The sequence below is a fragment of the Ischnura elegans genome, chromosome 12 (assembly GCF_921293095.1).
Source record: "Ischnura elegans chromosome 12, ioIscEleg1.1, whole genome shotgun sequence".
NCBI lineage: Eukaryota > Metazoa > Arthropoda > Insecta > Odonata > Coenagrionidae > Ischnura > Ischnura elegans.
In genome coordinates this window covers 54,116,654-54,143,521 of record NC_060257.1, presented here as the reverse complement: position 1 = coordinate 54,143,521, position 26,868 = coordinate 54,116,654, and the positions used below count along the sequence as shown (strand labels likewise).

The 26,868-nt window shown below is 39.2% G+C and overlaps 1 protein-coding gene and 1 long non-coding RNA gene across 2 annotated transcripts in view; one reads left to right on the top strand and one right to left on the bottom strand.

The window, feature by feature from the left end:
• Positions 1-26,868, bottom strand: part of LOC124168685 (transmembrane protease serine 9-like) — a 161,333-nt gene that overhangs the window by 129,437 nt on the left and 5,028 nt on the right. The window contains exons 2-3 of the mRNA XM_046546952.1: positions 26,752-26,865; positions 25,267-25,352 (exon numbers count right to left, since the gene is read on the bottom strand). Coding sequence (XP_046402908.1) covers positions 25,267-25,352; positions 26,752-26,809 — 144 coding nt within the window. The 5' untranslated portion in view covers positions 26,810-26,865. The remainder of the gene's footprint in view (positions 1-25,266; positions 25,353-26,751; positions 26,866-26,868) is intronic.
• On the top strand, positions 10,522-12,550 carry LOC124169655. Its single transcript, XR_006867186.1, has 2 exons — positions 10,522-10,607; positions 12,429-12,550. It is a non-coding gene; the product is annotated as an uncharacterized LOC124169655 (long non-coding RNA).

The window sequence follows — 26,868 nt, the reverse complement described above, 5'->3', positions numbered from 1 at the left end:
TGTATGGTTTACGGTGGCTTGCCCTCACCAAATATTCCGGATCTAGAGCTCAGAGGGGACGGGTAGTGCGGCGTAATGTTTTCGAGAAGTTCTCCAATAGGAGGCTAAATGACACATTTTACATTTGGGGGGGATTTCAGGGGGATACCGGGGGTTTTAAAGTGTGTACTCCTGGCGGTCACCATCCGTTCACATAAGTTCCGTGGGGATGAGTCGTTGGGGGCGGTGGAATAGTCACGAAAAGTACCCAAAAAGTAGACTATTATGCAAAATTTTATTTTTTGGGGGTGGGGGGTGTATGTGGGTTTACCGGGGGTTTATATGTTTTTACTGCCAGCGGTCATCAATCGTCCACATCAATTCCGTAGCGATGAGTGGTAAGGATTGGAAAAGCGGCGGAATTGGGACGAAAAGTACCCGAAAAGGCTACTTATATGGAAATTTTAATTTTTTATGGGGTTTCAGGGGGTTTAAAGATGACGATACTATATGGTGACATTTATTTACTGTCATGTCTAAAAGAAGTGTGCCCTATGACAACCATATTTCGAGAGTAATACAATAAAAAGCAAACCAGTCCCTGAAAAAAGTGAGTAGTGCCCGCCATTTTTATTTTTTCGTGGTTAAATCCATTAAATTATTTATCAAATGTTTAAGTTTTCTGAAAGACAATGCATAGTTGTAAGTAACTTCAAAGTTTGAAAGAAATCTGTTAGGTTGAAATAGACAAAATCTTGTGTTGATCTTTTAGAAATCGTAATTTTCGGTGATTTTCGGAATATTTTAATTTTTTTCTCAGTAACCAAGGACGATGAAAACAAATTGTTACCTTCATTTCGTAAATAATGTTATGAGCATATATAATAATCATTTTCGTTATCTTACACCTGAAATTAAGTCGAGGGGAGCGGAAGTTATGAAAATATTTTCGAAAAATCAATTTTTGGACGCCATTTTGGCTGCAATTTTCTCAAATGGAAACTAATAAATTTACTTAATTACGTGCCCACGTTTATCAGCTTTCAAAAAAAGCATTAACGATCCGTAATACACGCACAGTTCGCGCGCAGTAAAATTAAAACCGAAAGAGGGTCCCCGGAAAAAGCGCGATTTCGGCCATTTTGTCGTCCTAGCGAGGACACGTGGCGGAAACTTCCGGTTTTCGGATTTTTTCTCCGGATCATTTCCGGTTCCCCGCACGCGTGCCAAATTTCAGCTCTCCATCACTTCTAGAAGTGGTCGGGAATTTGTATCCATGAGTCAGTCACCACAAGGGCTGTATATAGATAGGAAGGACTAAACCAAAGAAACACCTGTCTGTTTCCCACTGTTTAGTGTGATTCCAGGCTTGAAATAGGGATCCCCTTTCGCAATAGCACTATCACATGATAACATAACCATTAATGGCTTCTGAGGTATAACTGCTTGGCCTCTAATTACACAGCAACAGTGTTTTTTTATGTCTTACTCACGTCAATAAAAAAAGAGCTTCCGCCAACATACGACGAATAATAATAAGCAGGCAAAATATTAAAAGTGGTGGAAGTGCAATATCTTTTCATGGGTTGCCTAGTTTAGATTATTCTCCCTGCATTTTTATCCATGTTTCTTTGGGTGCACGTTTAACAGTGTGATTGCTAAGACTTGAGAGGCTGTGTTTAATTCCTGCGGCCTTCGAAATAGAGAGGTTTTCATTCCTACAATGCATTATTGACCGTGAATGATAATTAAATTCCGAGAATATTTTGAAAAAATATCCCTGTTGCGAGCTCTGTCATATATTAAAATGCATTGCTATGTATTGCTTTTATCACTAATGCCACCCATTTATGCTTTCTATGCTTTGATTCTCCGCTAATTTTTATACTACTAAGCCCACGGTTTCTGCAGAGGTGTGCTTTTTTGCCAAGTTTTACGTTTGTATGTCAATTACATGTTCCATGATATGTATGTAACCATGCTCAGTCCTTCTTATAAAGTGCTTAAATGAATTGAAATAGAACTACTTATACAATCATGGCAAATTTTTGTCTTATATTCGCAACGTTTTGGTCAGCTTCGAACATATATACTTCATTTTTTTAAATGTCTATGTTTTTATTCATTAAATATACCCCTATATGCAGTCTTGTGTTTTATTTTTCGTATTTCCATTAAGCTTAGGTATACCCAAATTGTACTTGATATATGATTTTGACTTACTTTCATTCTGTCCGAGAAGGAAAACAACTTTTTCTCAAATTGATTCCGAGCGCTTATGCACAGTAACTTGTAAAATAGATAAGCATTAAACAAGAAAGAAAGTTTACGTTTTGAGACTTACGAATGAACAACTTAGTGATGCGACGACTATCTTTTCATGTAAATATTGTGACCCTCCATAAGAATGAAACCTGGAAGAATATTTGTATAAGTAACTGAATGGGCCATATCTTGAGGCATGATGGGAGTATCTTCGAGAGACAAGCAGATGGTTATAACGTAAAAGGAAGACCTCAAATAATATACACGGAACAGGTACTGAAGGATATTAAATAGAAGAAATACATAAAAGTGAAAACATTGACTGACAATGAGACTCGAATTGATTGAAGACCTACGTCCAACCAATCATGGGACTATTGTTGAGCGATGTTCATGATAATGATTTGAAAGACAGTTGTGGGCAATTAGGATGAACTTGAATCACACGAATGAAATCCGTCTGTCAGTGTGAAACTAAATATAAAATATTACCATAAATCTGGGAAAGTATGAATCGCATACCGAGCTGAAAAACTATTATTAAACACTTTATATAATGATATAATATTCGTCTGTGACAATTTATTTCACCGTAGATAATCTTAATGGTTTCGCAATCACGAAAAACGCATGAATCTGCCCCAAAATTTTCTAGATAATCGCAGTCATTGAGCCAAGGGGGTTTTTCCGGAAGGGAGCGAAGAACAAAAACGGGTCCATTCCCTAATATTTAATGTGCTTTCAGCCCCGGCCCCTCCGCCAGTGAATGTTGTGTTAAATGTAGAGGGAAAATCGTTAGCTATGGAAGTAGATTCAGGAGCGGGATTTTCAATTGTCGGCTATGACACCTACCAGAAAAATTTCCAGCAAATAGCTCTAAAGAAACCCAAAGTGATACTCACCACCTGGTCTCAGGAGCAGTTACCGGGGTCGGGTGTAATGGAAGTTAACGTCCTATGGCCCACAAAGCAAATTAAACTTCCGCTCATCGTGATGGCAGGCAGCGGTCCTTCACCCTATTTCTTCGTAACTGGTTCTCGCCTCTGGGGGTGCAATTAGTAGGACTCAATGCTATTGTGCCCTCCATGTTACCTCCTCCATTGCAGGAGTTTCAAGATGTGTTTCAGTGCAACTTAGGAAAGTACACCGGACCCCCAGCACGAGTGCAATTAAGGGAGGGGAACAAGCTATTTTCCGTCGAGCAAGACCAGTTCCCCTTGCATTAATAGAGAGGGTAAACGAAATGCTTGACAGAATGGTGGCCAAGGGGATTTTGGAGAGAGTGGACTACTCTGAATGGGCGACACCCGCTGTCAATGTCGTCAAGCGGGACAATTCCATAACAATTTTTGGTGATTACAGCACGACTGTCAATCTGCAGAGTATGAGGCAGATTTACCCTCTCCCTAGCACTGATGAGATGCTTATCTAAACTTTTTGAAACTGCCATTCACACCAGAATCCAATCCCACCTATCCCTTCATAATTGCATCAGACCAGATCAGGCTGGATTTCGGCGCCACACTTCCACAGTTCATCAGATACTTCGCCTGACTGAGACGATCATTGGAGGATTCAATCATCGCTGGATTACCCAAGCAGTCTTCCTCGATCTCGACGCTGCATTTGACAGGGTTTGGACTCTGGGCCTTATCCTGAAACTGTCTTCCCTTCCCATTCCTATCTACCTTCAAAAACTGATCCAATCCTTCACATCTGACCGAACCTTCTATGTCCAATTCAACTCCTCCTTTTCCGATACCGCTCCCATCTCCTCCGGCGTTCCTCAAGGAGATATCCTTTCTCCAACCCTTTTTAATCTATTCATAAATGATCTCCCTTCCATTCCAGGCGCCTCAACCTATCTCTATGCAGACGATACCACCTTTATTGCCCAGGGTTCAAACCCTAGAACGACATCTGAAATGCTTCAACGTCAAGTAGACGAGTACGAAGAATGGGCTGATACTTGGAAACTGTCGGCAAATCCGAAAAAATGCGTCCATGTTACGTTTTCCCGCCGTCCTAGAGCTGGCATAGGAGAGCCAATTTTCTACGGCAATACTGAAATTCCCCGTGCAGAAAAAGCCACCTTCCTCGGTGTTATTCTGGACAAACAGATGCGATGGAAGCAACACATTAACTACGCTACAGGGAAAACTATTGCGGCTGCTTCTTCTCTTGGCCCCCTGCTACACCAGAAGTCAGCATTATCGCTGAAGACGAAGCTGCTTTTTTATAATTCGATGTTGAAACCGCTCCTGTCGCATGCATCGCCTGTCTGGCTCATGGCAGCTAAAACTCACCTCAATCGCATTCAGACGACCGAGAATAAATTTATTAGAAAATTAGCAGGAGCCCCTTGGTTTATACGGAACAAGGATTTACGGAAGGATCTTAAAATCGTTCCGATCTCAACAGAATCAAAAGCGTATCTTCCAAAATGCGAGCGCTCATTAGAAAACACCGGAAACGAACTGCTTCAGAATCTCTGAAATTACTCCCCTGATGATATTAGTAAACATGAAACCACGAAATACGCTTTAGTCCCTCATCACATCCCCTCCCCTTTAATCCCAAATTGAACACTGTGACTTAACTGATTAATTATTACCAGAAATGAATAACTGAAATGTACTGTAGACAGCCTTAAGGCTGGGAACAGTGAAGAAAGAAAAATTGGAAATTTCGGCGTGGCGTGGCGTAGGCAATAAAGAAATAATAGGAAACCACCCTATTCTCTAAAGAGACTAGTATCTATGGAAAATAAACCCGTCTAAGCGATAGTAAATGATGAATATAACATCCAAGATAATATTGACGAAGTTAAAAGTCTGTCTAAAGATTTTATAGCTTTACGATGGGCGAAAATGATCGACAGTGTTCGAGTGCATGATTACCTACGATCCTCTCGTATAAGCTCATTCCTGTTCATGAACGCAGGAGGGAGGAGGGAGCAGCTGCCTTGCCCCAGAAGCAAAAATCACAAGAGTCTTTCAGGAAAATCAAGACTGGATTGAAACGATAAACGATTTCAACAAATATTCTTTAAACCCACGAAAAATCATATTAGTATATTACGTCATGTGACTAAAAATTTTTTCAAGAACATAAATCTGAAAACTAGTAAAGAGCTGTTATAATGTCCTTAAAATGTTTGTTTCCACGCTAAAAAGTAACAACTTGAACGACCATGGCTTTTCCCCCCCCTGCCCCCTAATTTTGATCCTAGGCACGACCGTCCTCGCCCGCGATGCTTTACAAAACCGCATAACCATGGTCTCCTCGTGATTAATCTTCATCCCACACTCCACGCAACGCTCGTCTAACGCATCCACTATAGCTCTATAGACCCTGCAGCCTCCTCGCTGACTGGCCAATCAACACCTGATCATCCGCGAACCACACCGATTTAAACATCATTCCACCCAGCTTCCAACTCATCCCACCCTTCTCTTACCATCTTCTCAGCGTAAAAGTTAAAAATCAGAGGAAATGCAAAACAGCCTTGCCTCACTCCTCGGCCAATGCTTGCCCACCCAGATTCTCCGTCCGCTACCCTCACTTGTGCAGTCTGGGCCCTATACGGATTACGAATGAGTTGCCTATCTTCCCAACCTACACCTATTTTCTTCACGATGTCATTTAACTTTACTTAATCCACTCTATCAACTACTTTATCAAAATTCATGAAGCAGGCACTCACGTCCTGGTCATATTGTTCCTCTCCACCAGCGACCTCATTATCGCTATTGCACCCAGTAGGAGGCAGAATGAGGCAGCTGCCCTCCTGCCCACAGAAGAAAAAATTCCTAGCTTCTTTAACGAAAATCAGACTGGATTAAAACGTAATTTTTGAACAAGTTTTCTTTAAACCCAAGAAAAATGATGTTATTAAGACATGTAACTAAAATAAAAATATTTTTTCAAGCAATTAATTTTTAATACTAATAAAGCGCTGTTCTACTTTCTTAAAATGTTGGTTTCATTTCCCTTTTCCACGCTAAAATGTTACAGCTTAAATCACCAAGGCTTGCTCCCCATCTCCCCTCCCCTCCCCCCGACTCCTCTAGTTTTGATCCTGGGTATGCCCTTGCATTACGAGTTGACTTTCCTTTCCTAAAACCAAATTGATCTTTGCCCAAATACTTGTTTGCCCTCGCCTTCATTCGTCTGTTAATATCGTCAGTACTACTGTCACCGCGTGTGATATCAGGCTAATTGTCCGATAAATTCCGTATTCTTTCTTCTTCTTCGGTAGCGGAATCAGAATTACAAAGAATTTTTTTATTGTAACACAAATATATTATTTAAACAAGATATTTTTTTATTCGTGAAATTTAGGAATGCAATAAGTAGGCTATTTCAAATAAGTATTGAAATTTTGGCACACATGCACAGTCTAGCTGCTAAAAACTTTCACGACACGAAAAATTCACGACGAAGCTGCTAAAGCACCTTCGTCGTGAATTTTTTCTGTCTCGAACCATAATGAGGCCAAACTTGTCTTTCCTGAATTCATTCGTCAAACATATTTCTTCCTTAACATCCCAAATATATTTTCAACCACTATTAGTGAATTTAAACCTTCACTTCCTTCTTTTTTCTTGATTTAAGGCTATTTGTCCTACAATCTCTGCATTCCACAGTTTCGACAGAGAATTTGAAACCGTCTTCACGAAAACCTCCTGCCAACATCCCTCATATATCCTGCGAGCTAGTCGGAAAAAACTTTTCTTACCCTGGGGCACAGCTAGGAATTATGGTTGGAGAGGGTTTAGGCGCAACTATAAACCGGGTTGTGTGGGGTATGGAATACCTACCAGGATAAGCGGTATATGCGGTATTAATAAATTGCGGAATTTTGAAATAAATGGTTCAAAATGGTGAGTTTTACGGCTTCCTGAGGGTTATTTTATTAATCCTTACACTACTCATTAGTAATTTCATTCCAATTAAGTGAAATGGAATAAACTTAAAAATTTCTCTGAGCTCTGGGGCGGGATTTATCCTCCAAACCCCTCCCCCCTCACTGCGTCACTGCTAAAATAATAAACCAACTTTTCAGATCCTGCCATTGGACATCCACGGAATCATGACGTCGGTAAAAACACACATATCATCGCGTTTAATTATCAAGTGAGTAAATTTATTCGTATTTAAAAGCACTTAAAAATAAATAGCGACGTCTTCAAAGTTAATGTTTACCTCGACTTTTCTATTCTCTGGCTCATATATTGTCCGAATTATTCAGCCAACAACGAACCTTTCCGATATTGATGTGTATTTTTCCGCGGCGTTGTCTAGATGACGTCTCCATGCTTCTGGGTTTCTGCGTCTGGACAGCACAACGTCGTAACAAGATTCACTTGTGTCACGAAGATTGGAGATGTCCTACCGGGTCCAAAAGACGTTTTGCCGCACGGCATCCAAGAAGGTGTCTATAAGGTACCATGTTAATGTGGAAAAGACTACATAGGAGAGACGTATAGATCAATGAAAGTGCGCATCCAGGAACACAGAAGAGCCACAAGAAATAAGCAATTTCAGCTCTCCGGCATTGCGGAGTATGCAGGGAGTGAACCCGGACACCAGATACCGTTTGACGAAGCAACAGTTGATGCAAAAGAAAAATAGATATTATCCCAGGCTAATAAAGGAGGCTATCGAAATATTCAAGACACCCGAAAACATGAATTGAGAAGACGGCTACCCTCTCCACAACTCGTGGAAGAGGGTCATACGAGAAAAAAGGAGGTGGACCAGTCAGCATCCAGCATGAAAAATTGGCGCCAAGAATGTGCTATGTAAGTCACCAAAAATTGAATCACTACATCGACCTGAAGACGCCGGTTGGAATACCGGAGAAACTGTCGTCGCAAAGAAAATCCACGCGGTGAAACGCAGAAGCATGGAGACGAACCTTTCCGATGTAGCAATTCAAACTTCTAGTTACTGAAAGGAGTGGAAAAGAGGAGGACATTAGGCCGTGGCCTCATTTAATGTCTCATTATTTTTTGTTTGAAGATTTTCGCTGCTTCTTTTTCCCTCTTCGCGGTCGCTGAACATTCCTCCTCCAGCCAGGGGAGGTCTGGCCAGGTCGGCAGGTCAGCGATCGCCGAGGACCCCGAGCTTAGAGGGCCCCCACAACGCTAGCGTCTACCGTGAGACGTGTGTGAAAGGCGTAATAAAAATAAGGCTCAGATTACTCGACAAGGACGTATCCAGGATCAAACCTGGGGGAAGAAAAATATGGTCGCTCAAAAAGTAACATTTTAGCGTGGAAAAGGTGAATGAAACCAACATTTTAAGAAAATAATAACAGCCCTTTATTAGTTTTTAAATTTATTTGCTTGAAAAAAAATATTTTAGTTCCATGTCTTATACTTATAATATTTTTCGTGAGTTTAGAGAATTTTTTTGAAAATTTCGTTTCACTCGTCCTGATTTTCCTTGAAGACTTTTGCGATTATTGCGATTCAAAATCAGATTATAATAACCACTGCCGCCTGAGCCCTTAAGTTTACAATGCTGCAAAAATACGGGAGTAATTCAGAGACAAACACATGCGGAAAAGAATTAATGCTAATTAAGGCCATTTTCGCATAAAACAATGATGACGATAACCTTTAGCATTATATTTACGACATTAGGTGATTAATTCATGAAGCCATATGCGTCCACATAAAAAAATATTATTAGATGGTTACACTTGATTCATAATTGGTTCAATTATCCGATTACGACTTTTTAATAGTCTACATATCTAAAAAAGGATGTCTGTTGGTCTATCCGCTTTACATTTCCATAAGGCTGAGCAGATTGCAACCGAAGTTAGTTAGTAGGTGCATCTCATCCTCCCGAAGCTGGCAATGCTACCTCTGATTGTGTCCGACGCGTCCTTTGCATCGTTTTCTCATTACCGTTTGTTATGTCACGTTATCCTACTTCTTTAGTTTGATATCCTATCGGGTAGGCACACCTCTTGACACGATCAAAGGGAAAACATTACTCAAAGGAGTCTATACCACGGTCTTAGAATATGAGGTCTACGCTTATTCCCTTTTTCCCCTCTGATGGCGGGTGACCTTGAACACGCTCGAGACCCACCCACTCTTCTAGCCAATCACAGAAGAGTGGCAGGTGAAAAAGTTTGGAGGCCGCAGTCTCTCTCCGACTTTCGTGCAGTGACCATGGCTCTCCAGCTTGCAGTGTTGCCAAATGTAATCTGGGGAAATCGCTCTTGTTCTGCCTCGCGTACAGTTATTTCCACAGAATGGCAATGCTTGTTGGCCGTATGGAGAGTAAAAGAGAAGGGTATGGAGGGGAAAGGTGAGGTGGAAAGGATAGCATCAGGGCCTGATCCAGGATTTATTTCTGGGGAGGGGACGAGCGAGGCTGTATCCAGAATTTTGTTCTGGGGGGGTGGGGCACAAGGATACTTCGTAATACAAAACAAACGCAATGATAATGGGATCGTATTATTTTTTTAAGGGTCTGTGGGGGCTAGGGAGGCACCTGCCCCAGTGTTCCCCCCCTAGATCTGCCTAAGGGCAGCGCATCTGATTGGATACAAGCTCTCTACGGCCCAGCCACCAACAGTTCAGAAAAAGGGTATTGATCCTCTCAGTGCAAATCTTTTTGCTGTGGTATGCATTCACACATAGGTGGACTTCCTTCCCAACCAGATGCTCAAATAATAGACAACATTTTTGATACAGTTATCAATACGTCTGTTTTGATTTGTGTGTTATGGAGCGACAATCATTTAATTACATATCAATAACTTTCATGTTAAAATAAAGAGAATATTTCGTACAATAATTGTTGTATCTTTATTTTAATCTCAAGTTTGAGAAGATCGTTTGCCTTTCAGACCCTTGTGCCCCCCTAGAAAATAATTCTGGATCCGCCCTTGCGTTCACATGTTTTTGGTCTCCATACGTACAGACACACTTAATGATCAATGTTGTGGAGCGGGATATAGGCGGAACCCATGCGTGTTGTATGGAACTAGTTTTTTCTATTGTTTGCTGTAACTTCTGTATACCATCTTCATACCTGCTTTGTCCCCAAAAATTCTGCCATGTGGCCATGAATTCCACGTTTTCCACTTCTCTGAGTTTTGTCCATCCCGAGCAACGCCGAATGGCTATATTAATAGTAAATTATAGGTGTATTTGATCCTGATTTCAGAATATTAAATGAATGCATTTCAAGATCAAGTTTTCCACTATATGACTTACAAGCATTATTCTTTCTCATTTTTGACACCTTTCACTGTATGAAGAGGATATCTTCATATGTGGAGCTGCGATGTTAAGCGACGAATGGTCTATAACAACAGCCCACTGCACACAAGTGTGAGTTTACTTGATGAATCCTAAAACAAACACATTTGTATTAGAAGTTTAGGGGAAATAATTACTCAAATTCTAACGGCATCATGATGTTTACATAATGATTACACTTCGAAATCCGGGAAACCTATTGTACCTGGTGAAAATGGTAAAAGTCCAGAATTTTTAGTTAAAAACGATTTGAACTTAGCCCCTTCTTCGCAACATATGCTTTTAATTAAGCCTGGAGAATTCAAGTGCTCATCAAATCATTGGTATTCTACGTAATTCATTGTTGTATCCATTACCACATTGTGTTTTTCACTTGGGTGTATCTTCATAACTAAGCTTCAACGTCTAATCTGTATATCATAGTTCATTAAATGTAAATCTTCATTTGATGGCAATATCAGAATACATATTTACAACAGCACACCAGATATATTTGACTTTGAAAATAAAGAAAATCAAATCGGAATTTGCCGACCCCAAAAAATAAATTATAATTACAGTTTCTGTCTTCAAATAATTCAGAAGACGTATGGTGGGACACTTAATGAGAGAATATTAAGGATTTTGAAGTATTTTCTTTCCGCACAAAAAATCAAATTTTTAGCTTTTTTTTCATATTTTCAAATCAAAATTTTGGCAATAAAATTAAAAATGAAGAAAAATGACTCTGTATCAGGCCCATGCTGGGCCAGTGGTACACTGGGATGTGTCCTAGAGCACCCTCCCGTCTGGAAATCTTTGGTTCCTTCTTGTTCCGAAACTGACAAATTTTACAGTCATAATACCAAAATTGAGCAGTTAATTTGATTTCAATAATGTCTCATTTAACAGTATAATTAAAATCGCCGTTAGTACACAAATTAATAATTTCAATTAATATGATTCAATCATGTATGATTCAATTCAATCTCAAGAAGGCAAAGTTGAAAATTGCATCCCCTTGCATAGTGCTGGTGCCCTCTGGCCATGGTCATCCTAAGAAGGGGTTCGACACGGGCCTGCCCTGTATATGCAGTCAATGGATTTTTATTTACATAAATTCAAATTCGGAGAAAAGAAATTACTTCCCTTGTCCGAAGAAGCAAACAATGCTCTGTGCCAATATTGAAAAATTAGTACCCATGGACACCAATGAAATTGATGTGGCACGGTGATCAAAAATCCAAGTTATTATTATCATTTGTAGTGCCAATTAATTCATGATTATATTGAATTGTGTTCCTCTATCCTCTTCCCTTTCTTATAAAGAGTTGTTATGATGAGAGAGTTAGTGAACACAAGGTACAAAGAATTAAAATCCAGAAGTTCATTCTTAGTAACGCTATCATCTCGTTTAAAATTTGCTTATGCACAGAACAAAACAAAGAAGTACATTTCTTTTCAAAGTTCATATAAAAGAATTGGAGCATGTGACAAAATGTTTCTTTTCAAAAGCCATTATCAATAAAACCACTTTACAATTGATTCCTTCTGTGAGGACGATCATTAATGAGTGGGAGGGTCGGGCTTAAATGCCGAGGAGTGGCCCTAAGGTCTCGATAAACTGGGTCTCGGCCAGGACCTGATTGCATTCGACCATTACTACCTCAGCTGTCACTTCCCTTACCCCATGTCAGCTATAGCCGACGTCCGCCCATTTGTGCTGAAAAATCCTCGCCAGCTGTACCAAGCAATTATCAAGTCGTGTTATAGCATAAACTATGTTGAGAATTGATACCTGTAGTTTCTAACAGTTTTGCTCACTCTGGCATTAATTCTCCCATTTTAGGATTGTTTGTTTTAAAATGCAAAAATAATTGGAAAAATCGCTTATTTTTTCTTTAAAAAACTTAGGAAGAACAGGAAAGAATTGAACCTAAGATTTGGGATCTCCATTGGTGAAGGAGAGGCATATCCTGTTGTTACGGTTATCACTCATCCCCTTTTCGATGACCATAGCCTTGACTTTGACTAAACCTATATACGTATTATTGTCAAGATTAAGAGTTATTACTACACTTCTGGAAGGGCTAAAATTATGGGTAGGAGTAACCTAAAATAATGGCTATCGGTGTTCAGATATCTCTATCTCTTGCATTTTCCGCGATGACATGATCATTTTAAAATATGGATATTTAATGTAGAAATATTTTTATAACAAAAATGATTTTTTTCTTATTCTCAGGGTGATACTGGAGGCCCCCTTGTACACGAGGGAAAGCTAATAGGGATGGTGTCTTGGGGTCAACACTGCCAAAACTCGGATGACACTGTAGTTTATGCAGCCATTGCACCAATCCATAAATAGATAAGAAAACCTCTGAATATCTAATGAAAGATGCACACTCCTTAATAAATTTTTATCCTTTTTTCCTGGATGTGAAGTAGATGAAATATATACGTAAATTTATGTGGGGCAAAAGCCGATATATATACAGTGAAACCTCGATATAACGACACCCCACGGTGCACTTATAAACACTCGCTATAGCGAATTATCGCTTTACCGGAGGTGGAGCAAATAATAGACAATATACCAGTTGCGAACAGATATACAGGAACAGGAGTGGTGCGGCGACAGATAAACATCTATCCGATAAACGTAAGCATAAATCCAGACGAAAGGCGATGTTTTTTTGCATCACTAAATTTCCTTACTCAAATAACGACCAACTATTCGAACAATTTATAAGCGCCGCACTGAATAAAAATCATGCAAAGCATTGTTTCGTCAATCATTATATTTATCGAACGACAGTTCACCACATAAATTTGAGACTGAGCACTCCATTAACTTCATTTCTAACAGATCGCTAGCAATTACAGAGGTTAAGGAGTCTTCATGAAAGTCTTCCGGCGCTGAAAACCTCGCTATGGCGAGAGCCAACACCGAAAGGGTCTCGTAAAAACGAATTTTTAACACGCTTATTATAGGGTCAATTGACGGTGCATCGGCTATCTCTCGTAATAGCGGGGGTGTCGTTATAGCCCGTACTCGCTTTAACGAGGTTCCACTGTATCGGCCCATGGCACTAAGAGGCTTAAATAAGGATACTCAATACATATTTCTCTCTCTCTGATCAACACGTTGCATACAGCATTGTTTAAATCCCTCATGCACCTCCTTTCTGGCAGGTATTTAAACTGGAACACTTTAACGTGCACTCCTCTCTTTTGTTTCATAATTTTTAAAATGATTTTTGATGGAATTTTTTTGTAGTTGCACAGGTATGATGTTAGCAATCCATTTATATGTGATGCATATTGGTGAAAGTAGCAACTATGAAGACAAATTTTTAAACAAAAAATATGTGTGGTATCCTATAAAAGTGTAAAACTTACGCAAAATTACATTATTAATGATTGTTGTCCATTTCATGGGAACAAACATATATAATTAAATGAAATTGTCAAAATAAAAGGAGTCAACAGTAAAAACGAGAATTCTTGCCATTTATCCTGGTTCCTGTAAAATGCATTAATGATGGGATTTTCCTGATCTGTATGCAACACATTACTGTCCATTTTTTTAATCAACAACTCCCCTACTTGTACTAAAATTTGTGAGACTGATTATTTATTTTTTCATAATATTTATTTTCACTGTGAACAAATTTTTACGAACTTTCGTCCTTGACAATGCAAATTTTCGTGATACATCTTGTATTTTGTGGTTTTTGCTCAACTTTCCAGTGCTTGTTGGCATAATTGGCATTTTTGTACAATTGAATTCCTTTTTCAGACTTAACTACCACATGCAAGCCCTGAAACCAACAACCGAAACTCTTTCAATGACGTATAAGGCCATAAAGTTATTTCTTCATTAAATTTATGAAAACAAACTATGTAGTTAAATTGGCACATGGGCTGCCATCACTTTGAGAAAACTGCAAAAGAATTAACACATGCATGACTTAATTTTGAATGTAAAGTGATACATGAGTACCTAGCAATATGTTATTGAACCTCATATTCACTGTTCATTAAACCTAAAAGTGCCAACATTCACCTTTCCTTGGCATGTCAATTTTCCATGTTTATAAAATTATTTCAATGATATGATTTTTTGAAATTGTTTATTTCATAGTACTAAAGAAGAGAATTTTTCTGCACTCAGATAAATTGTCAGCTTATAATGAGGAATGTTAATGGTTTTGACATTTTTATAAACGTCTGCATTTCTGTGTGAAATAGCCTGGCAATTTCCTGCTTAAATTAGGCTACTGTGAATGGCTCAGAGGGTTTAGTTTTGTTTCACACAATATTTTTTGTGGAGAAGAATCATATTTATGAAGAAATCTCTGGGAAAATTAAAGCCTCTGTAACCCACCAGAACGGATGTAATTGATCCTCATCCCCCTTGTAACTTAATCCTAAACTGCCTTGGAACTGTTTGTGTCAGCCATTACCTATGTTCTTGAGATCCTTCACGCCTTCCTACTCCAACACCTTCTCATTTGAGCCGTCACCATTTTGATTGGTAGGTACTATGAATGTTTTTGCTCATAACATTGAGTCCAATAGAGGTATCCTATGTATTGCTTCATACCATGATTTTGATTCATGGTGCAGTTCATGTTGGTCCCAAATTTATTGCAAAAAGGACAGTTAATTTGGGCTTTTATTTATTGGATTTCAATTCTCATGAAAAATAATACTGGTTTATATTTGGTGGATACTGGAGTTGATATGTATCTAAAATATGTTTGGTCAGTATTTTCATGTAAATAATGATGGAAAATCTAATTATTATCTGGTTTGTAAAATGCTTTCATGGCTTCATAGCTTTGCAAGGAGCCTTTCAAAAATAATAAAGCTTGAATTACATAATATACATACTGCCATGCTTGTACATCTATTTAATGTCTTTTTTGAATGCATACATTTTATCTAAAATATATTCTTCTTGAAATAGGAATGGGTTAGCAGAGTAGTAATTAATTCTCCATAGTCCTTTAGAAAGCCTCTAACAAAAAGTCCTTAGTAAAAGAAACAGAAAGCAGTTGGACGGCAACATTATTTGATATAATTCTAATTCTATGGGAAAGAAATTGGAAAGCCGTCGGATGGCAAAATAGTCACATTTACTCCTCAAAATACATAATTCTAGGTCCAATGGAAAGGGATAAAAAAGCAATTGAGTAGCGACTAGCCAAAATGCAAGCCAACTGGAAAGCATCAAAAGCCAATTGAAAAGCAAAGTTGCTTTCCCTTTCCTATCCTTGATCCTGTGAAAAGAAACGGCAAGCAAAAATTTTCACCTGGTTAAGGAAACATAAGGTGGGTTGTCGCTACAAGGGAAAATTTTCAGGAAGATGAAGTAAAGCCAGCTCTCATGGCTTTTATTACTACACACTTTGCCTTCATTCCATTAATCTAAAGTATAGAAAATAGGATAGTTTCCTTTGTCAACAAAAACAAAATGCATTGATTGGGATTCATAACCAACAATTAGTGTATTCATAATACACAAATTATTTTAGTTTTAGAAATCCCAGTTTAGACGAATGTTAATGGTCAATTTTAACCTCATCTGAAAAAGACCAGATTGGCGCCCACGCGATGACACTCCACCCGACGTCACACGGACCCCAGATGCTATACGAGTAGTCAGGAGATTTACATCATCTTTGATTACCAATGCTTGCATGAGGCACGGAACTCTGAGAAACATCTCTTCATAATCACCTATTAAAATAACCTATGGTTGGAAAGTTTCCTATGTTTGATAGAGTATTAATAATCCTTATTTAAGCCAAGTGCTACCAGCTAGCAGGGTACTCTGCTACCTGCTAGCATCCTGCGTCGTATCAGCGCTCAAAGCCTCGCCCCAAGGTCACCTCACTTGCGGTAGCGGGAACCAGAACGACGTCACACGGAGTTTCCACAGCATTCAAGCTTAGCGGTGGCATTTTAGGGTGTTTGAAAATTTTCACTTTTCATTTAATTGCGAAAAATAGATATCATTTAAAAATCAAATAGCATGAAATACGTACTCCAGGAGTAATAATCTTTCGATTTAGGCAATTAGGAAAATAGGAAACCACCCTATTTGAATGATTTATTGAAAAGAAAAGTTTTCAGAACATACAAATTTACAAAATATAGCTAATGGTCATACATGTATATAGGCTAATCAGCCAATACTCTCCATCACTTCTTCAAGCCAGTTTCCTTGGCTATGAATGCCTTCATTGACGATACTTTGGCGTAAACTATTGGGTATTCTCTCTCTCCGCAACCTATCCCCCAGGATACAATGCCGTACAGCTTATCATTGGTGACCACAGGACCACCACTATCACCCTGTGAGAGAATTTGATTTATTAATTCACCAAAAATCATTTAAAATCTCTATAAGTAAGAATTATTGAATTAAGTACATATCTTAGTTCCTACATGTTTATGTGCTTCCAAAAGCTTCAATGCTGACATTTCATACAATTTTTCAAGTTCAAATCAGAAAGGGTGAATGGCAATTAATTGGACCAGACCAATCTGATCAGATTATTATGGAAAGGATAATAATGACCATGAAAATCTTCATTTGTCAAAGAGAAAATTAAGAGAAATATAAATTCTGAATTTAAGATGCATTTATGGCCTCTACAACAGCAACCATATTGACAAAATAATTAAAATACTATTGTGCATACACTGATAATATGTATGACTACAAAAATAGATTAAAAGTCTGAAACTTCCAAACAATTTTTTATACCATTGGATGATGGTGCAATGCATTTTATTTGTAATATCAATTCCTTCACTGCAAAAATGCTCAATGATCGCCCACTGAAACAAATCCGCTCATCGAGGAGCCCAACAATACGAATGCTCTCAGCTGGCAGTAGCCGGAGCATAAACGCTCACCTCCAATTCTCTGCTACGGTATTATAATTGGGCTCCTAGATGAGCGGATTTGATTCGGTAGGCGATTGCTGAGCTTTTGTGCAGTGAAGGTATTGATATGTTATTAAGGCTTACGCCCATGAAATAAATATATCATTTATTACAATAGAAGATATAAATTATGTAAATGCTATTTACGTTACAAGAATTCTTGCCATCTTCCTTCACTCCAGCACAGAACATTTGATCTGTAATCCCACCGTCGGTTATGTAATCCAGAAAACACTCATGTTGGTCATATACAGGGACTGTAACCTTCTGAAGGAATTTAGCGATATTGCCTCCTTCCTGAGGAAATGGAATTGTTCATCATTATTTTAAGAGAGCATGTATAGAACAACATTCAAGAATTGTTAAAAACTGAAGTTATTATTTTCAAAATTGTAATGGTACCAACCCTCATCAAAATTTACCTTCATTTAAAGTTTTAAAATCTTGAATTTGTCAAAATATTTGTTTTCTGAAAATACAAATTGAAATTTGGCATTCATGGGTTCAAATTACGAACAACCATTGAAAATACTAATGCTTGAATAATATATTGTAATTTTTTAATCAAACTTTAAACTAATGATGAAAACTTATTTAATTTTTCTATGGTGGTTTGCCATGGAACAGAAATAGTTATTATAATTAGGGGTACCTTTAGAGGATAGGAACTCAGAAGTACATATAAGTAAGGCTTTCTCAGAGCACAGTACACTGAAACTTAGAAATACACAGATTCAGGAGTGGTCTGGGGTGATTGGGGGATTTTGGATGCTATTCTGACTCATGAAAACTAAATAAAAGTCAATAAAAAATAGCAATTTTGTAAGAAAAAATATTTTCTAAGGTGAGAACTTAACAGCTTATAAAGTTTAACAATGAATTATGTTTCTATTATCTATTTAGTGAATTTGTTCCCTGAGAATGCACTGAAATCTAAGAAAACCACAAAAATAATCTATTCGAATAACCATTTCATAATAGCATCACGATTACCTTTATTCTTCTCAGTGGCATAGCCAGGGATTTCGTTCAGGTGAGGGGGGAAAACTTTTGGAAAATAGTGCACTAATAATGGGTTTCAAACTAATTTTAACATTTTTCACTATCCAAAAAACTTTATTTGTTCAAGAAATATTTTGTAAATTAATGATTTTTCATTATTTTGTTCTTTTATGAGAGAAAATAATTGCGTTTCTGTATTATGGAGGTGGACCCTGACCCCTCAGCCCCCCCCCCTCGCTACCCCATTGATTCTTCAGATACCTTCATTTTATTTATTTTTTATATGATATTTTTACACTGAGTATGTTATAAATAAACGAACCGATAAAAATTTTAAATTTTATAATAGCAAAAAGAAAACCTTCAGTTCAAGTAATCTGAGTGTTTTTTTATTAAACTTTTTTATATATGCTTCATGAAAGATGGGAGTATTGAGGGGGGCGTAAGTGATCAGCCTCCAGCCAACCTGACCAGACTGCACTTGTGCACATACCCTTACGTCACCCCATCCACTTATCACCACCATTGTCCCAACATCCAGCTCCTCTCCTTCTGCAGGCAATGCAATAGGAGACACTGTACTACTGAAGACAAAAGGCGTTGAGACCTGTAATATGAAATGAAATGAGATTTATTAATGGCTCTGAGGCTGTACCCCTTGAGAAAGAAAAAGAAAAAAATTTGTGTTAATATAATGAAAAAATTATTCATAAATTTATAAAATATTCAAAATTACAACAACATAAGTTAACTCATGATGAAAGAACACAAATGGTAATTTCCACACTTTTTAACTCCAAAACTCAACAATGTACCATGGATTCATCACATAGTGTCATTTCAAAGTGAAAATGACGCTACATGTTGAAATCATGGTCGGTTGTTGAGTGTTGCATTTAAAAATGTGGAAAATTATCAATTGTGATCTTCACCATGGATATATTGTACTTCCACCAAATCAACTCAGAAACGCTTTTGTACGAATATAAACTAATACCCTAATACATTGAAATATACATTAATAAAATACAATTAAATATAAATTAATGCAATATCCAAAATATTCACGACAAAATTATTAAAATTTCGAAAATCTTTGCACTTAAAGATTTAAGTTTTTAAAATTATTCAGGAAATTATTTAACAAAAATTCCTCAGCATGCGTTTTAAAGTATAAAATAGCAGTTTGTACTAACAGGGGCGGATCCAGGATTTCTTTCTGGGGGGGGGGGGGGGGGGGAAGGAAGGTTATATCCAAGATTTTATTCTGGGGGGGCACAAGTGTACCTCGTAATACAAAATGAACGCAATGATAATGGGACTAGTGCGTAGGTTTCCGCGGCGTCGTTCACGATGACTGCTAATTTCCGGGTTCTCCAGCCGCGTCTGTCGTTTATAGTTGACTACAGTTTCGGAAGCCATCCTGCTTCCGTCTTCAGGTCGAAGGTGAGAAGTGTTCATTTTTTGCCGTCTTATATAAGAGTTTGGTCAGAACTCTCTTCCAAACGTTGCTGATTGGGTAGCCGTTGTCCCTGTTAATATTTTGCCTTTTGTGGATTTCAATCGCTTCCCTAATTTGCCTTGGGTAGTAGCGACTCTCTTTTGCCACTATCTTCGCTTTTTCGAATTCAATGTTATGGCCGGCCTCACTCCAAACATTCTCTGCAATGGCTGACAAGTGCAGTTGTTTTTTATTGGTAGCCCTCACATGCTCCTTCATCCTTGTCGCCATTCCTCGGCATGTTTCGCCAACATATGATTTTCCGAAGGAGCATGGCACTGTGTAAACGCCTTCGCATAGTGCCTGCGGGATACGATCTTTTGGTCCAGGTACAATGTTTTGTATCTTGGTCACGCAATTGAACCTTGTGACCACGTCATGCTTCCTTAGTATCCTAGCAATACACTCTGACACTCCTGCTATGAATGGAATTGTAAGCCGTGCTGCAGGTTTGGTCAATTCCTCCTCCTCTGTGGCCTGGCGTTCCTCAGATGGTCGTGAGTGCATCTTTTTGACCTTAGCGGCCCTTTTGAGGACCATTTTCCGGTCGTAGCCATTCCTGATTAGTGCTTTGGTCAGGTGCTTCTTCTCTGATTCTAATGATTCGGCGTCGGAAATGGTGAAGGCTCGGTGGAGTAGAGATGTTACCACCGAGGCCTTCTGGGCGGGATGGTGGTGTGATGCTGCGTTCAGGTATCGGTCCGTGTGCGTTTCCTTTCTATACACCGCATGTCCAAGACTGCCATCGTCTTTCCTCTTAATCATTACGTCCAAGAAGGGCAACTTGCCCTCGCATTCCTTTTCCATTGTGAAGCGGATCCTTCGGTGTTGTTTGTTGAGATATATCAAAAATTTGTCCAATTCCTCTGCACCGTGTGGCCATACGATGAACGTGTCATCAACATACCGAAGCCAAAGCTTTGGTTGCTTGTGGTAGGTATTCACGGCCTCCTCCTCAAACTTTTCCATAAAGAGGTTGGCCAACACAGGGGAAAGGGGCGAACCCATCGCTGCTCCGTCTGATTGTTCATAATAATTGTCATTCCACAGGAAGAAGTTGTTCCTCAGGCAATGCTCCACAAGCTTGGGGAAGTCCTTGGGAATTCCTGAGCTTGTCAGGTTTTTCACAATTTCCACTGATTCTTCAATGGGCACGTTCGTAAACAGCGACACTACGTCGAAGCTCACCATGATGTCTTCTCTCTCGATGGTAATGCCTTTTATCATATTCACGAAATGGGCTGAGTTCTTCACATATGAAGAGGTGTTTCCCACGCAATCCTGTAGAGTTTGGGCTAGGTATTTGGCGAGTCGATAGGTTGGAGCGTCAATTTGGCTCACAATGGGCCTCAGTGGTACACCCTCCTTGTGTAACTTCGGTAAGCCGTATAGCCTCGGTGGTTTCGGTGCGGACGTAATTAGCCATCTCTGTTCTTCAGTCGGAATAGAGGACCTCTTGATCATGGCTCTTGTCTCCCGCTCTGCTTTGGCCATGTTCTTTTGTAGTTTGACGTAAATGGTGTCGGACAGAAGTTCTTCTACCTTTGAGTTGTATTTCTCCTTCTCCAAGAGAACGGTGGCATTTCCTTTGTCCGCAGGCAAGATCACGATGTTTTTGTTTTCACGAAGGGCATTGAGAGCGGCCCTTTCTTTCAACGTAATATTCGGCTTCGGTGGTTTAGCTCTGCGCAAAACTCGCGCTACGTCCTCCCTGATTTCGTCGGCCACAGGTTTTGGTAGTTTCCGGATACCAGACTCCACTTCGGTGATGAATCTTTCCCTTGGTATGTCTCGTGGCGTTATGGCAAAGTTTAGTCCTTTGGCTAGCACTGCAGTAGTGGCTGGGATGGATGAAGGAGCATGTGAGGGCTACCAATAAAAAACAACTGCACTTGTCAGCCATTGCAAAGCATGTTTGGAGTGAGGCCGGCCATAACATTGAATTCGAAAAAGCGAAGATAGTGGCAAAAGAGAGTCGCTACTACCCAAGGCAAATTAGGGAAGCGATTGAAATCCACAAAAGGCAAAATATTAACAGGGACAACGGCTACCCAATCAGCAACGTTTGGAAGAGAGTTCTGACCAATCAGCGCACAGGAGGAGATCGGCCAGTGCTATATAAGACGGCAAAAAATGAACACTTCTCACCTTCGACCTGAAGACGGAAGCAGGATGGCTTCCGAAACTGCAGTCAACTATAAACGACAGACGCGGCTGGAGAACCCGGAAATTAGCAGTCATCATGATAATGGGACCGCATTAAAAATCTTGCATATTTTTTAAGGGTCAGGAAGCGGGACACGTGCCCCCCTAGATTCGTCTATGTGTACTAAACCACTATTATTAAATATGCAAATACAACTAACAAAAAGCATAATAAACAAAAAATTAGTGGTCTTATAGTAACATATTTTAATAATTTATCTTATACACATATAGCTATAGAAGAGTAAAAAATTACCTTGAGTAGCGCCATATCCCAGTCATAGTTTCTGGCGGCTGGATCATAATTGGGGTGTACAGTGAAATAAGTTACATCATAAATGTCCCCCTCGTCAACGTCAAGAGAACCAGCCATGAGCTGCAGGCTATTGTCACCCTTACTGAAAGGTAATTATTGGCCACAATTGCATGAAGGATTCCATTCAATCACTATAGTTATCCTGTAGCTGTTATGTTCAAAGAAAAAATTGCTAGTTAGGAAGAACGTGGGTGGTTCAATATTATTTTAATCTATGGTAATGAAGAGTGAAAAATAAAGGGAAAAGTCCATTTTATGATTCACCAGATGGAAGGATCCATTGGATCTAAGAAGCCAAGTTACCAACAAAGGAAGCAGAAAGATATATATCATCAGTAGAAAAGTGCAGGCAAGGAGGGCTTCCTACAAAAAGAAGAATCTCCTTACACCTGAGAGTACAATCGTAGAAGTAAGGAAAAAATTCATCATATCCTATATATAGCTAGGAATTAAGGCTAGGGGGGATTAAGGAGAAACTAATACTGGGTATATGCAATAAGGGAGGTGTGGATGCCCTCACCCAGACACTTTTTAAGATAAATAGCTCAAAATGGTGAGTTTAACGGCTTTCTGAGGAATATATTATTGTTACACTATTCTATAATTAAATTTATTCAATTCAGTAAAATGTATTAAATATAAATATTTCACTGAGTTCTGGGGAGGGGGGTTTATCCCCCAAAAATACCCATCACAGCGCCACTGACATGTGGAGCATGTTTCTCTAAAGGAGCAAGGATTGAATATGCTATTGGCTACTAGCTCTCTCCTGTCCAGCCGCCAATAGTCAGGAAAAAAGGTAAAGAAGGCAGGCACAGCATGTTCTCAATATACGAACAATACGCAATCCGAGATCTTGTTCGTACGTTGAAAAACCTAGGCAATTGCTCGGAAAGTGTAGTTATCCTGCAACATGCAACACTGCATAACAATTGTGATGGTGACGAACTGATCTTTCTGCGCGTGGCTGGAGCCGAAAAAATTTCGCTGCGTAAGTAACGAAGATTGGGCGAAACGCTTAAAATTCTCGACTTCACAACGGTTTAGGCGGCATCCATTAATTAGGTGAGTCTTTTAGGGGAGGGGGTTCAGCCGATTCTCACACCATATCACGTTGGGGAGAGGGGGCCAGTGTCACGTAATTTTTTTCCGCAAGAATCAGTGTAAAATGTGATTATAGACTATGATCTTAGTTATCTTAAATACTAGCCTTAACTGATATTACATAAAAAGAGCAAAAGCAGTTGTTTTTATTTTAAATAAATCCCACGCAATGAATGCATCGCAACGCAACTAAAATGAAGCATGTATTAACGTTTTTATACTGAAAATACGCATTTTGACCAATCTCATGTGAGATTAGTGCTTGGCAGCGATTTCCGGTTGAGAAGCTTGGGCAGGTCATTGTCAATGGGCGAACCCAGGATCAAAACCAGGGGAGGGTAAGCCATGGTCTTTCAAGTTGTAATATTTTAGCATGGGAAAGGTGAAAGGAACCAGCATTTTTAGAAAATTTTATTTAATTTTTAGAAAACAGCACTTTATTAGTTTTAAAAATTATTTGCTGGAAAAAAATTATTTTTGTAACATGTGTTATACTAATATCATTTTACATGAGTTAAAGAAAATGTAAAAAATGTTGAAAACTTTCTTTTCAATCCAGTCCTTATTTTCCTTAAATACTTTTGCGATTTTGTCTTAATGGGGAGGGGGGGTTGGGGGCAGCCTACCCCTCCTGACCCCCGCTGGGTACGCCCATGGTCACTGCTGCGAAGTCTTCCGTTCCAGCAAACCAACACAGTATTTTTTTGCACCTATAACGTAATACCTACATCACGGCCATTGGATACGAGTTTCTGTTTCTCGTTGATACTCACTCGTGAACGCAGTGTGCGGCAGTCACGGCCCAGTCTTCGCTCAAGATGGATGCACCACACATGTGATATCCGTCGCTTCTCAAGGAGAGCTGAAAGATGGAACAGGAGAAATTGGACACGAGGTCAAATACATGAAGAAAATATGGTGTAAACATGCAGATTTAAATAAATTAAATAAAATAAACGGCAGGGCTCCACGCAGTGACGCAGCCAGGAATTTTCTTCGGGGCGGGAATCTAAAACCAGGGTTGAACCAGGAGAGTTCGCGGGAATATTTTGAAAATTAGGGAACTAAGTGGAGTGTTTTAAATTAATTTAAACACTTTTTTACAATCGGAAAAAACTTCATTTTATAAAATATTTTGTTAATATATAATAAGTTCTCAAGAAGTTATTGTGTTTGTATATTTACGGGGGGGGTGGGGGGGGGGTTCGGAATCCCCCTCGATGTGCCACTGGCTCTGTGGATGGTTTCCACTTCTGGCCATAAAAACTAAACTAGGCAAAAAAACCAAAACTCAAAACACAAAATTTTAAACGGATCATAGCTAATAGTAGAATTGAGTGTAGAGCTGCGTAAAACCAATCTTAGGATCGTTGACCAGTGATGATAATGATGATCTTAGTCGTGGGCGTACCCAGCGACGGGCAGGAGGGGGCAGATGCCCCCCCTAGAAGCAAAAATTGCATATGTTTTTAAGGAAAATAATATTTTTTCAACCAAATAATTTTAAAAACTAATAAGGAGCCGTTACAGTTTTCTTAAAATGTTGATTTCATTCACCTTTTCCATGCTTAAATCTTACCTATAGCTTGAACAACCATGGTTTGCTACCCCCCCCTCCCCCAAGTTTTGATCCTAGGTGTTCCCTTGATCTCATTCCTTACCTGGTAAGGGAACTCTCCGGGGGCTGCATCCTCCCCACCAACGATTCTCCCGTCAAGTGTCGGTGGCCCATTGGGCACTCGGAAGCCTTGGTAAAGAATAAGACGAATAATGTTGATAAAAGAGTGAGATGAATAGGTGGGGTTACTAGGAATATGCCTTGGGGGGGATGGGATGGCCTGAGTTGGCGACCCCCTCCCCGACGGGCAAAATCTGGTAAAAGTTTTGAAAAAATAAATGCCTGGAAATACATCTTACATCACTTTGGCTTTTAAAGATTGAACTTAAAGCAGATGCAGTTGTTATGTCTAATAATTATACGATAGCTTTAAATATATTTTGTTATTCATCTGAGGCTTTTCGGGGGGGATCTACTCCCTCACCCCCCCCCCATAGTTACGCCACTGAGACGAATAATGTTGACAAGCAGGGCCAGCCTGCCTGTTCCACAGCCAGGTTGACTCTGCTGCGGTAACCGTCGCAGCCTTGTCGCCTATCGTTGTTGCACTGTTGCCTGCCATAGTGTACACCCAGTGGCGTAGCCAGGGGGGATACGCGGGGTCCGGACACCCCCCGAAATAATGAAAGCACAATTTTATTCCCTTATAAAAAAAACAAAATATAGAAAAATCATGAATTTACCAAATATTTCTTTAACAAATTATTTTTTCGATTATGAAAAGTGTTAAAATTAGTTTATACTGTGTACACCGTAAGTTGGCGCACGGGTCCGCGAAATACCAGAGCCGCGAGCAAAGGAGGGTAGGAAAGGACCGACAAAAAAACTGTACAGGAACGACACAGGTAGTTGGCGGGTCCGTTCGCCCGTCCCTTTCCTCCCCCCGACGAAGGCAACTAGCACCTCTAATAGAATTATTAACTTTTTTTACTTTCTCATAATATCTCAATCTTAATAGCATATTTTTAAAGTACCAAAAAAGCCAAGAAGAAATATATAAAACACGAAGTGCTCCGATCATAAATAACGAAATGGTCGAAAGTTATTTTTTAGCCGTTATACTGAGTGTTTTGTTTTAACTTTCGACCATTTCGTTATTTATGGTCGGAGTACTTCGTGTTTTATATAATTCTTCTTCGTGTTTTAAATTTTGTAATATACTAAAAATCTGTATTTGAAGTCAAAATACAAGATACATCCGGGTCATGGATATGAAATATCAAGTAAAGATTACAAAAGTATTTCAAATATGCATTTTAAAATACTTATATTTGGAATACTGCCCAGCCCTGAGCGCCATTAAAATATTTATGAAAGATAACTTAAAGACGACAATATAGGAGCAGAGCGTATTAATATCTTCAAAATTGCAATCAGACATTTTTCTTGCCGGAAATGGGTTTCGAGAGAAATCCGTCGCTCAAATACACAAAAAATACACAATACACGACCGGCAAAGAGTGAGTTATGGGTGCTCTCAATGTCTGCACATCTATCTACAAGTAAACGTGACGTTTTAGGTACTCACTCGAAGCGCTGGCTATAACAGCCAAAACGATGACCGCTGTAGTCGCATTCATCCTCATAGTTGCTTAGCGATGGCAGGGCGCGTTCCGTAATGTCACTGGCAGTACTGCTACCCCTA